Genomic DNA, 12,367 nt, shown 5'->3' with positions numbered 1-12,367 from the left:
AGGGAGCTGGGCATGTTTAGCCTGGAGAAGAGGAGGTTAAGGGGTGATATGATAGCCATGTTCAAGTATATAAAAGGATGTCACATAGAGGAGGGAGAAAGGTTGTTTTCTGCTGCTCCAGAGAAGCGGACACGGAGCAATGGCTCCAAACTACAAGAAAGAAGATTCCACCTAAACATTAGGAAGAACTTCCTGACAGTAAGAGCTGTTTGACAGTGGAATTTGCTGCCAAGGCGTGTGGTGGAGTCTCCTTCTTTGGAGGTCTTTAAGCAGAGGCTTGACAACCATATGTCAGGAGTGCTCTGATGGTGTTTCCTGCTTGGCAGGGGGTTGGACTCGATGGCCCTTGTGGTCTCATCCAACTCTATGATTCTATGATTCTATGAAACCTCTGTGCAGTACCCTTTCTGGCCTGCTGCCGTGGTGGCGCTATAGAGCTCGGGCCGGCAAACATCCTCTGATAGGCGCAGTGGTCTAAACCACTGAGCCTCTTGGGCTTGCCGATCGGAGGGTCGGTGGTTCGAATCCGCGCGACGACTGAGTGAGCTCCCATTGCTCGATTCCAGCTCCTGCCAACCTAGCAGTTTGAAAGCACACCGGCGCAAGTAGACAAATAGGTACTACTCCAGCGGGAAGGTAGACAGCGTTTCCATGTGCTCTGGTTTCCATCATGCGCCAGAAGCGGTTTAGTCCTGCTGAGTGCACGACCCGGAAAACTGTCTGCAGACAAACGGCCTGAAAGCGAGATGAACGCCGCAACCCCGTAGTCGCCTTTGGCTGGACTTAGGTAAAGGTAAAGGGACCCCTGACCATTAGGTCCAGTCGTGACTGACTCTGGGGTTGTGGCGCTCATCTCACTCTATAGGCTGAGGGAGCCAGCGTACAGCTTCCGGGTCATGTGGCCAGCAGGACGAAGCCGCTTCTGGCGAGCCAGAGCAGTGCACGGAAACGCCGTTTACCTTCCCACCAGAGCAGGACCTATTTATCTACTTGCACTGGTGTGCTTTCGAACTGCTAGGTGGGCAGGAGCAGGGACCGAGCAACGGGAGCTCACCCCGTCATTGCGGGGATTCGAACTGCCGACCTACTGATCGGCAAGTCCTAGGCTCTGTGGTTTAACCCACAGCGCCACCCGCGTCCCTTGGCTGGGCTTAGTAAAAATGACCTTTACCTAGAGAGCGAGAAGGGGATTTGTAAAACCCAGGTGGTTTTACCTGCTCCCCTCTCGGGGGTCTTTGCTCCCTCCTTGCTGTGAGCCTTCAGCCAGTCCCAGCAGGTCTCCGAGTAGGAGCGAATCTGCTCCAAAACGTGTAGGACTCGCATCTCCTTCTTGGCTTGCCCTTCGTCGGGCTGTGAGAAGACGATGTTGTGAAGGGCGGCGTTGGCCCTCATGCGACAGTCCTTTCCGGGGCTCTCAGGGGCCCCCGGTTCCCGGTCCGTGTCATGGAGAATCTGGACGAGGAGGGGCAGGCAGCCGGACTTCCGCATGGCCAGACAGCTTTCTTGGGAGCTGGACATCGCTAGCAGGGTTCGGGACATGTCCTCCTTGTCCCGGGTGGTGAGCATGGAAAGTAGCCAGAATACCACCTCCACCTGCAAAAGAGGCAGAAAGGGAGAATCAGGTGCAGGTCTCAAAGGTAGCCACCAGGGGGTGCTCATGTCAAAGCTGTAAAAGCGTAAAAGAGTATTGGGGAACGATGGAGAATGAATCGGAAAAAATGTTTAAAGACTATTTGGTTCAATATGTTAAGTTAAATTAATGGGAACAGCTTGCAAATACCAGATGGGCTTAGGATTTAGATACCGTATTTTTTGCTCTATAAAACTCACTTTTCCCTTCCTAAAAAGTAAGGGGAAATGTGTGTGCGTCTTATGGAGCGAATGCAGGCTGCGCAGCTATCCCAGAAGCCAGAACAGCAAGAGGGATTGCTGCTTTCACTGCGCAGCGATCCCTCTTGCTGTTCTGGCTTCTGAGATTCAGAATATTTTTCTTCTTGTTTTCCTCCTCCAAAAACTAGGTGCGTCTTGTGGTCTGGTGCGTCTTATAGAGTGAAAAATACGGTATGTAATGTGATGAATTATTATGTTTAATGCTGAATTGGAAAGAAATAAATATGTTAAGTGGTTAAGTTAATTTTTTAAGAATTTAGGTTTCGGAAATCTGCTGAAATGTTATACACTGAAATTCAACCAGGGGGATACAAGGAAGTCACTTAACAAGGATACAAAGTTTGGTTTAAATACGGTTGAGATTTATGTTTGTTTGTTTGTTTATATGTTTGTTTGTTTTATTTTTGGGGGGAAAAACAATAATTATTTTTTTAAAAAAAGGAAAAATGTTTAAAAGCAAATGGGATTTTTAAAAAAATTATCAGTGCAAAGATGGTTCCCAAAGTAATACAGCGGTACCTTGGTTCTTGAACGCCTTGGTTCCCAAACACCGAAAACCCAGAAGTACCGTAAGTGTTCAGGTTTTCAAACATTTCGCAAGTCAAACGGACTTCCGAAACAGATTACGTTCGAGAACCAAGATACCACTGTATTTAGTGCTTTTGGTTTTGCTATTTATTTTGCTACCTCTCTTTTAAATCAGAACCAGTGAAGGTGGTGAAGTTCCTGTGTGAGTGTCTGGAGGCGGTTGGAGGATGGATGGCGGCTAACAGATTGAGGTTGAATCCTGACAAGACAGAAGGACTGTTTTTGGGGGACAGGAGGCGGGCAGGTGTGGAGGCTGCCCTGGTCCTGAATGGGGTCACTGTGCCCCTGAAGGACCAGGTGCGCAGCCTGGGAGTCATTTTGGACTCACAGCTGTCCATGGAGGCACAGATCAAATCTGTGTCCAGGGCAGCTGTTTACCAGCTCCATCTGGTACGCAGGATGAGACCCTCCCTGCCTGCAGACTGTCTCGCCAGAGTGGTGCATGCTCTGGTTATCTCCCGCTTGGACTACTGCAATGTGCTCTACGTGGGGCTGCCTTTGAAGGTGACCCGGAAACTACAACTAATCCAGAATGTGGCAGCCAGACTGATGACTGGGGGCGGCCGCCGAGACCACATAACACCGGTCTTGAAAGACCTACATTGGCTCCCAGTACATTTCCGAGCACAATTCAAAGTGTTGGTGCTGACCTTTAAAGCCCTAAACGGCCTCGGTCCAGTATACCTGAAGGAGCATCTCCACCCCCATCGTTCTGCCTGGACGCTGAGGTACAGCGCTGAGGGCCTTCTGGCGGTTCCCTCATTGCGAGAAGCAAAGCTACAGGGAACCAGGCAGAGGGTCTTCTCGGTAGTGGCGCCCGCCCTGTGGAACGCCCTTCCAGCAGATGTCAAAGCGATAAACAACTACCTGACATTCAGAAGACATCTTAAGGCAGCCCTGTTCAGGGAAGTTTTTAACATGTGATATTTTACTGTATTTTTGGTTTCTATGGAAGCCGCCCAGAGTGGCTGGGGAGGCCCAGCCAGATGGGCGGGGTATAAATAATAAATTATTATTATTTTGTGTTTTTGAGGCTTTTTCGGTTTGTTTGTTTTTGTGTGGAAGCGAGTTCAGCTGATTGATTGATTGATTCTGTGACTGCAGAAATGGATAAAAGCCCCCCATCCAAACAATGACTATCATCAGAGCAAGTAAGAAAAAATAATAATTTTAATTTTCATCATCTACAATACTGTCTTATTTATTTTATAGTACAGTCCATTGGTTATTGCTTTCATTTTGTGGATCAACGGTCTCGTTAGAGAGTAAAAATCATGTTCAACTGCTATTTTGTTTTTAAAAGTCTGGAACGGATTAATCCATTTTGCATGACTTTCTATGGGAAAGCGCACCTCAGTTTCAGAACGGACTTCCGGGATGGATTAAGTTTGAGAACCAAGGTACCACTGTACTTGGATGTGCGCAGATTAAATTTTCACAAAATGGGAAAGGAAAAAATTGGAGGAAATATATTATATAAAGAAAAGGATGTAAGTATGTTGGAACACAGTACAGAAATAAGGAAACAAAAAGAAGCAATGAAGCTGCAATACAGCTTACTTCCGGGTTTGCAGTGTTTGGGTTCCAAGTTGTTGGAGAATGAAGGCGTTTGAGCATGGCTGTCAACTGTCCCTTATTTGGCGGGAAAGCCCCTTATCCCAGCGCCGTGTCCCGCTGCTGTCCCTTATTGATGATGTCCCTTAAATTTCCCGGGTTTCAAAGGAAGCAGCTCCTCTCCCTCCCTCCCTCCCCGCCGGCCAGGGAGGAGGGAGGCTCCAACTGTGTTGCTTGGCTGCGTTGCTCACCCAATAAGGAGTCTGAGAACGACTGGGGGGTGGAGCTTGCATGCCTTGTGCCCATCAAATCAGCCGCGTTGCCTGGGGGCTCGCCTTTGCTCAGCGCTTCCCAGCGGAGAGGGGACGGTGGTTTTCCTTGCTGCATCCCCTTTGCCGGGTTGCTGCGCTGTGGGAACCACCGCTTGAGACTTCGCTTGGCTGCTGGCTGGGCTTTCTGCCTTTGGCTCGGAGGGGCTCAGAAGTCGAACCTACCTGTGTTCAGAAAATCCCTTATTTTGGCTGCTGATCCCTTATTTTCGAGGCTGCTGGTCCCTTATTTTCAAATCTGTAAGTTGACAGCTACGCGTTTGAGAACCAAAGCACCACTGGAAAACCAACTTACCTTGTTGCCCTGCTGATTCCCATCTTCAGGGTGCGTTGGAATCTCAAGGCTCCCATCCTCTTCCAGGCCGGAGAGTTTCCCGCAGAGCTGGGGGAAAAGAAAAATATTTAAAATAATAGCTTTTCTTTTCTTAAACCAAATCTGCCAGGATTCACCATGCTGGCAGAGAAATCCCCAGAGGGACTGGGACTCCAGGAGACCAGGGTTCAAATCTCCACTTCAGCCATGCAGCATCCTGGATGGTTTTGGACCAGCCTCGCCTACCTCACAGGGCTGTCGTATTGAGCCAAAACAAAAGAGAGAGAAGGGGAGCCACATATGCCACCTTGACCTCCCCAGAAGACAGAATATAATTTTTAAAAGAATATCAATAATAATAAATGCAATTGATTGATCAATCAGTTACATTGCAATTTTATGTTGTGGACGGCTGTGAGATCTATGGATGAAGGGCTGTATACAATTATTATTATTATTATTATTATTATTTTACATTTATATACAGGTTAATGGGATGCGGGTGGCGCTGTGGGTTAAACCACAGAGCCTAGGACTTGCCGATCAAAAGGTCGGCGGTTCGAATCCCCGCAATGACGGGGTGAGCTCCCGTTGCTCGGTCCCTACTCCTGCCAACCTAGCAGTTCGAAAGCACGTCAAAGTGCAAGTAGATAAATAGGTACCGCTCCGGCGGGAAGGTAAACGGCGTTTCCATGCGCTGCTCTCGTGGCCGACTCTGGGGTTGTGGTGCTCATCTCGCTTTACTGGCCGAGGGAGCCGGCGTACAGCTTCCGGGTCATGTGGCCAGCAGGACTAAGCCGCTTTTGGCGAACCAGAGCAGCGCACGGAAACGCCGTTCACCTTCCCGCCGGAGCGGTACCTATTGATCTACTTGCACTTTGACGTGCTTTTGAACTGCTAGGTTGGCAGGAGCAGGGACCGAGCAATGGGAACTCAGTCTGTCCGGGGATTCGAACCGCTGACCTTCTGATCGGCAAGTCCTAGGCTCCGGGGTTTAACCCACAGCGCCACCCGCGTCCCAGGAGAGAAATAAATTATTATTATTATTATTATTATTATTATTATTATTAGGGAGTGACCTCTTCACAATCCACAATTCCCTTTTTTAAGCTGAGAACATTGAGGACTAGATTCTTGCTTGCGCTTGGACAGAACGGACACGGCCCCTCCACCCCCTTAATCCTGAATTTATTCCATTTTACTCGGATTTGCCAAAAGGAAAGCACACACCAATAAATAAATTTTGGGGTGAGGTTAGGATGCCGAAAGCCACACAGAACCTGGCTTGTGTCCTGGCAAATTTTGGTGGCACCAGGTTGTCGGGAGAAGGCAGCTATCGCCAGCCAAACCTTTCCCTCATTTACACACAGAAGTTGGCAGCTGTGCCAAATCTGGTTGCGGCCATCAGGCCAGCTTGCCCCCCCCCTGCTTTGCTGACCTACTTCTCGTCGCCACGGCAACTGCCTCCCTTTTCCACAGGGACGCCTGAACAAAAAAAAACCCAGGCTTTCTTTTCTTCCTCATTGGGGAAAGAGAAGAACAGGCAGTTTGGTCCCTGGAACGATGCAGAAATCCATCCATATTCTGTCCGAGGCACAGGACCAAATCACGGCCCTGGCGTTTGCCCTTCGAGGGAAGCTCACAAGGACAGGAAAAAGAAGGTTGCGAAAAACGAAAAAACCTCTCCTTTTAAACAACCCTCCAGTGTCAGATTTAATATAAGCTAAACAAGCTAGAGAGCTGGACCACAAAGAAGGCTGATCACCGAAGAATGGATGCTTTTGAATTCTGGAGACTCTTGAGAGTCCCATGGACTGCAAGAAGATCAAACCTCTCCATTCTGAAGGAAATCAGCCCTGAGAGCTCACTGGAAGGACAGATCCTGAAGCTGAGGCTCCAATACTTTGGCCACCTCATGAGAAGAGAAGACTCCCTGGAAAAGACCCTGATGTTGGGAAAGATGGAGGGCACAAGGAGAAGGGGACGACAGAGGACGAGATGGTGGGACAGTGTTCTCGAAGCTACCAGCATGAGTTTGACCAAACTGCGAGAGGCAGTGGAAGACAGGAGGGCCTGGCGTGCTCTGGTCCAGGGCGTCACGAAGAGGCGGACACAACTAAACAACAACAAACAAGCTATAGGGACGTGGGTGCACTGTGGGTTAAACCACAGAGCCTAGGACCTGCCGATCAGAAGGTCGGCAGTTCGAATCCCCGCAATGACGGGGTGAGCTCCCGTTGCTCGGTCCCTGCTCCTGCCAACCTAGCAGTTCAAAAGAGCCAGTGTGGTGTAGTGGTTAAGAGCGGTGGACTCGTAATCTGGGGAACCGGGTTCGCATCTCCGCTCCTCCACATGCAGCTACTGGGTGACCTTGGGCCAGTCACACTTCTTTGAAGTCTCTCAGCCCCACTCACCTCACAGAGTGTTTGTTGTGGGGGAGGAAGGGAAAGGAGAATGTTAGCCGCTTTGAGACTCCTTCGGGTAGTGATAAAGCGGGATATCAAGTCCAAACTCTTCTCTTCTTCTTCTTCAAAAGCACGTCAAAGTGCAAGTAGATAAATAGGTACCACCCCGGCGGGAAGCTAAACGGTGTTTCCATGGGCTGCTCTGGTTCGCCAGTAGCGACTTAGTCCTGCTGGCCACATGACCCGGAAGCTGTACGCCGGCTCCCTCGGCCAGTAAAGCAAGATGAGCGCCGCAACCCCAGAGTCGGCCACCACTGGACCTAATGGTCAGGGGTCCCTTTACCTTTAAACAAGCTATAGCTTAGGGCCCCACTCTCTTGGGGGCCGCCAAAAATATTAAAAGGAAAAAAACCTGGATGTACATTTCTGCTAGTGGGCCAGCTGGCCCCCGTTTTTCATGCAGCTAGTTCTTTCTCCCTAAGTTCATAATTTGACATTTGTCCCCGTCAAAACTCATTTGGTTCGCTTTGGCCCAGTTCTCCAATAAAGACGAAAACACAAATAAAATAAAACATATATCCAGCAACAGCGTTTTGTGTTGTGTAGGCTCCTAGGATGCTAGCCTGCTCCCGAAAACATCACCGGTTTGCTCTTTTCTGTATATAGGCTTTTATTTTATTTGTTTTTTATCTTATATTTTGGAAATGTATACCCCCCTTCAGTTTTTTAGGCGGGGACCCAAAAGAGTGGGGCCCTAAGCTATAGCTTGTTTAACTTATACGTAAATATGTACCGTATTTTGTGCTCTATAAGACTCACTTTTTCCCTCCTAAAAAGTAAGGGGAAATGTGTGTGCATCTTATGGAACGAATGCAGGCTGCGCAGCTATCCCAGAAGCCAGAACAGCAAGAGGGATCGCTGCTTTCACTGCGCAGCGATCCCTCTTGCTGTTCTGGCTTCTGAGATTCAGAATATTTTTTTTCTTGTTTTCCTCCTCCAAAAACTGTGTGCGTCTTGTGGTCTGGTGTGTCTTATAGTGCGAAAAATATGGTAAATACGGCACTGTCTAATCTAGTCTCTGCAGGAAAAGGCTCGTTTTTTTGATCTGTCTGTCCTACAGATACGAGGATTCGAATTCGCAGGCAGCGGATGGTCTCCTGCCATTCTCTGTGTGACAAGCTGGGGCTGTCACAGCGTTCGTTCCGGCAAGCGGACATCTCCGCCTGGCTGCCATGACGGCTTAGCATCACGGGTACCAAATCTCCGCCTGGGGGGTCGGGACGACAAGGGGGAGGTAGAGGGAAAGGGTTGTGATGAGACCCACATATCCTTCTGCGAGGGACCAGTTTTGGGGCAGGTTTGATCCTGATCATGAACCCAGGATTTTTGGGGGGGAGGGGCCAGGACACCCAGCTGCCACCCTCCTCCGTCAATACAATACGATATCTTTATTGTCGTCGTCCCATACAGAACAATGAAATTGAAAAATCTACATAAGACCTTCAAAACCCCCTAAAAAATCTGAAACCCCCTTTTAAAATACAATATACTCCCACAGAGACTACCTTAAAAAGGTAAAGGGACCCCTGACCATTAGGTCCAGTCGTGGCTGACTCTGGGGTTGCGGCGCTCATCTGGCTTTACTGGCCGAGGGAGCCGACGTACAGTTTCCGGGTCATGTGGCCAGCAGGACTAAGCCGCTTCTGGCGAACCAGAGCAGCGCACGGAAACGCCGTTTACCTTCCCGCCGGAGCGGTACCTATTTATCTACTTGCACTTTGACGTGCTTTCGAACTGCTGGGTTGGCAGGAGCAGGGACCGAGCAACAGGAGCTCACCCCGTCATTGCGGGGATTCGAACCGCCGACCTTCTGATCGGCAAGCCCTAGGCTCTGTGGTTTAACCCACAGCGCCACCCAGAGACTACCTTACACTGCGTTTAAAACCAGAATTGCATTTGGGTAGAAACTGTTTCTCAGGTGGCTAGTCCTAGTCTTTATAACCCTGTACCTTCTGTTTCCATCTAGCAGATTCGGAACGTAATGTCTCGACAGCGGTTGATTCAAATCACTTTCTTTGGAGCCCGAAGTGCTCAGGAATACCTGTCTAAATCTTTCTACTTTTAGTTAAGTATCTTTATTTACTTATTCATTATTATGATTATTTATGGAATTTCTATACCACCTGTCAGGGAACTGACATCGGAGCCAGAAGTGGAGGCAGGGCTCCCAAGCGATGCCGGAGAAGGGCCAAGCAGGGAGAGAGGGAACTCATCGGCTGGGGAAGGAAATCAGTGTAACACCAGGGATAAAGGGGGGCGGTTGGGGGAATCGGAGAGGGGTCTCCAGGACTCTTCGCTGGAGACCAGCGGGGAGAGCACAGGTCCTCCTCTGCCCACACCCACCCTGCGCAGAAGACTTCCGCGCAGGGAAAGTAGGCGTAGACTTGGCGTCAAAGAGCTTCTGTGCTGGAAGAAACGCCCACTGACGGATTCTGCTAGCGACTGAACAGCCACGAAGTGAAGGGCTGTCCAGCCAGGAAAGGTTTAACCAGGCTACCTAGCCAGGCGTGGTGGCAAACTTACGCATGAGCAACCCCCATACATCCATTACACCACCCTATACCCGGAGGTCTCAGGGTACATAAAAAGATCACAGTATATAATATAAAAAATAAAGCAATAACCCAATAATAACCACCCATTCCCCAAAAAGAGCCACATTTGAAAAGGGCATAGGGATCAACCAAGGTAAAAGGTAAAGGTACCCCTGCCCGTACGGGCCAGTCTTGACAGACTCTGGGGTTGTGCGCCCATCTCACTTAAGAGGCCAGGGGCCAGCGCTGTCCGGAGACACTTCCGGGTCACGTGGCCAGCGTGACATCGCTGCTCTGGCGAGCCAGAGCCGCACACGGAAACGCCGTTTACCTTCCCGCTGGTAAGCGGTCCCTATTTATCTACTTGCACCCGGAGGTGCTTTCGAACTGCTAGGTTGGCAGGCGCTGGGACCGAGCAGCGGGAGCGCACCCCGCCGCAGGGATTCGAACCGCCGACCTTTCGATCGGCAAGTCCTAGGCGCTGAGGCTTTAACCCACAGCGCCACCTGCGTCCCACAGCGCCACCTGCGCCTAAACTTCCCACAAACCGGGAGCCACTGCAGAGAAGCCCCCGTTCTCGTGTTCCCACCCTCTGGACCTCTTTTTGATGGAGTTACAAGCTTGGTGGATCAGGGGAACGCTGTGGATGTACTGTAGTATATCTTGATTTCAGCAAGGCTTTTGACACAAGTTTCCCATGATATTCTCACACGGAAGCTGGCAGCATGGGGGTTGGATGACGGAACTGTTAGGTGGATTTGTAGCTTGTTGAAAGACCGAACCTGAAGAGTACTCATTAGTGGTTCCTCGTCATCCTGGGGAAAAGTGACAAGAGGGGTACCGCAGGGTTCAGGCCTGGGCCCGTTCTTGTTCAACGTCTTTATAATAATAATAATAATAATAATAATAATAATTTATTATTTATACCCCGCCCATCTGGCTGGGTTTCCCCATCCACTCTGGGCGGCTTCCAACAAAGATTAAGAAGACATTAAAATGTCACACATTGAAAACTTCCCTAAACAGGGCTGCCTTCAGATGTCTTCTAAATGTCAGTTAGTTGTTTATTTCCTTGACATCTGACAGGAAGGCGTTCCACAGGGAGGGTGCCACCACCGAGAAAGGCCCTCTGCCTGCTTCCCTGTAGCTTCACTTCTCGCAATGAGGGAACCACCAGAAGGCCCTCAGGAGATGGACCCAGGTGTCCGGGCTGGATGATGGGGGTGGAGACGCTCCTTCAGGTCTACCGGGCCATTTAGGGCTTTCAAGGTCAGCACCAACACTTTGAATTGTGCTCGGAAACGTCCTGGGAGCCAATGTAGGTCTTTCAAGACCGGTGTTATGTGGTCTTAGCGGCCGCTCCCAGTCACCAGTCTAGCTGCCGCATTCTGGATTAGTTGTAGTTTCCGGGTCATGACTCGGAAGAAGGAATTGAGGGGAACTTTGTCCAATTTGCAGGTGGCACCAATTTGCGGGTGGCGCTAATGTCGCTGAAGATGGAATCAGGACTTGAGATGTGCTTAATGGGTTGGAAAATTGGGCCAAAACAAACCAACCAAATTTCAACAGGGACAAATGTCAGGTAGAAAGAACCTTTTGAATTGTGGTGCTGGAGGAGACTCTTGAGAGTCCCATGGACTGCAAGAAGATCAAACCTCTCCATTCGGAAGGAAATTAGCCCTGAGTGCTCACTGGAAGGACAGATCCTGAAGCTGAGGCTCCAAGACTTTGGCCACCTCATGAGAAGAGAAGACTCCCTGGAAAAGACACTGATGTTGGGAAAGATGGAGAGCACAAGGAGAAGGGGACGACGGAGGACGAGATGGTGGGACAGTGTTCTCGAAGCTACCAGCATGAGTTTGACCAAACTGTGGGAGGCAGTGGAAGACAGGAGTGCCTGGCGTGCTCTGGTCCAGGGGGTCATGAAGAGTCGGACACGACTAAACAACAACAGAAAGAACCAGCCGCATGAAAAATGGAGGACATCTGGCTTACTAACAGAACATGTGAAAAGGATATTGGGGTCAACACTGATCTGTGCACACACACCCTCGCTCCAAGCCCCCTCACCTGAGGCTCCGATTGCTGGACCTTTTCTTGAGCTTCAATCACCTCTTTGTCGATCTGCTCCAGCCGAGATGCCCGGATCTGTTGTTTTTTTTAATAAAAAAAGAGCAAAACATCGTTTTATTTACCGGCAAGGTCGCTTCAAACCACATCTGCCCACTCGGCCGTTTTGATCACAGGGTGGGTGGCAATATTAAAACACAATGTTAAAAACTGTTCAGAACAACAGTGGTTCACGATAATAGAAGAAAATAAGATAACGTCACAATAATTTTATATATTATTATTATTATTATACAATTATAATATTAATAATATGTAAGGGCTCTTGCCCACTGGTCCCATCACCTCTTGGCCAATAGAAGGGGAAGAAATGGAGGCAGTGAGAGATTTTACTTTCTTGGGCTCCATGATCACTGCAGATGGTGACAGCAGCCACAAAATTAAAAGACGCCTGCTTCTTGGGAGAAAAGCAATGACAAACCTGGACAGCATCTTAAAAAGCAGAGACATCACCTTGCCGACAAAGGTCCATATTGTTAAAGCTCTGGTTTTCCCAGTAGTGATGTATGGAAGTGAGAGCTGGACCATAAAGAAGGCTGATCGCCGAAGAATGGATGCTTTTGA

At 49.4% G+C, this 12,367-nt stretch overlaps 2 protein-coding genes across 4 annotated transcripts in view; one reads left to right on the top strand and one right to left on the bottom strand.

Moving 5' to 3' along the window:
• Window positions 1-12,367, top strand: part of GAMT (guanidinoacetate N-methyltransferase) — a 245,576-nt gene that overhangs the window by 109,696 nt on the left and 123,513 nt on the right. The gene's annotated exons all lie outside the window — the stretch shown is intronic.
• Window positions 1-12,367, bottom strand: part of APC2 (APC regulator of WNT signaling pathway 2) — a 58,335-nt gene that overhangs the window by 17,800 nt on the left and 28,168 nt on the right. For both annotated transcript variants that reach the window (XM_079960395.1, XM_079960396.1), the window contains exons 7-9: window positions 11,744-11,821; window positions 4,657-4,743; window positions 1,215-1,593 (exon numbers count right to left, since the gene is read on the bottom strand). In XM_079960395.1, coding sequence (XP_079816521.1) covers window positions 1,215-1,593; window positions 4,657-4,743; window positions 11,744-11,821 — 544 coding nt within the window. The remainder of the gene's footprint in view (window positions 1-1,214; window positions 1,594-4,656; window positions 4,744-11,743; window positions 11,822-12,367) is intronic.

This window comes from Podarcis cretensis (genome assembly GCF_951804945.1).
Source record: "Podarcis cretensis genome assembly, chromosome: 18".
Taxonomy (NCBI): Eukaryota; Metazoa; Chordata; class Lepidosauria; order Squamata; family Lacertidae; genus Podarcis; species Podarcis cretensis.
Note: the sequence above shows the minus strand (reverse complement) of the source record. Positions and strands in the feature narration are given on the sequence as shown.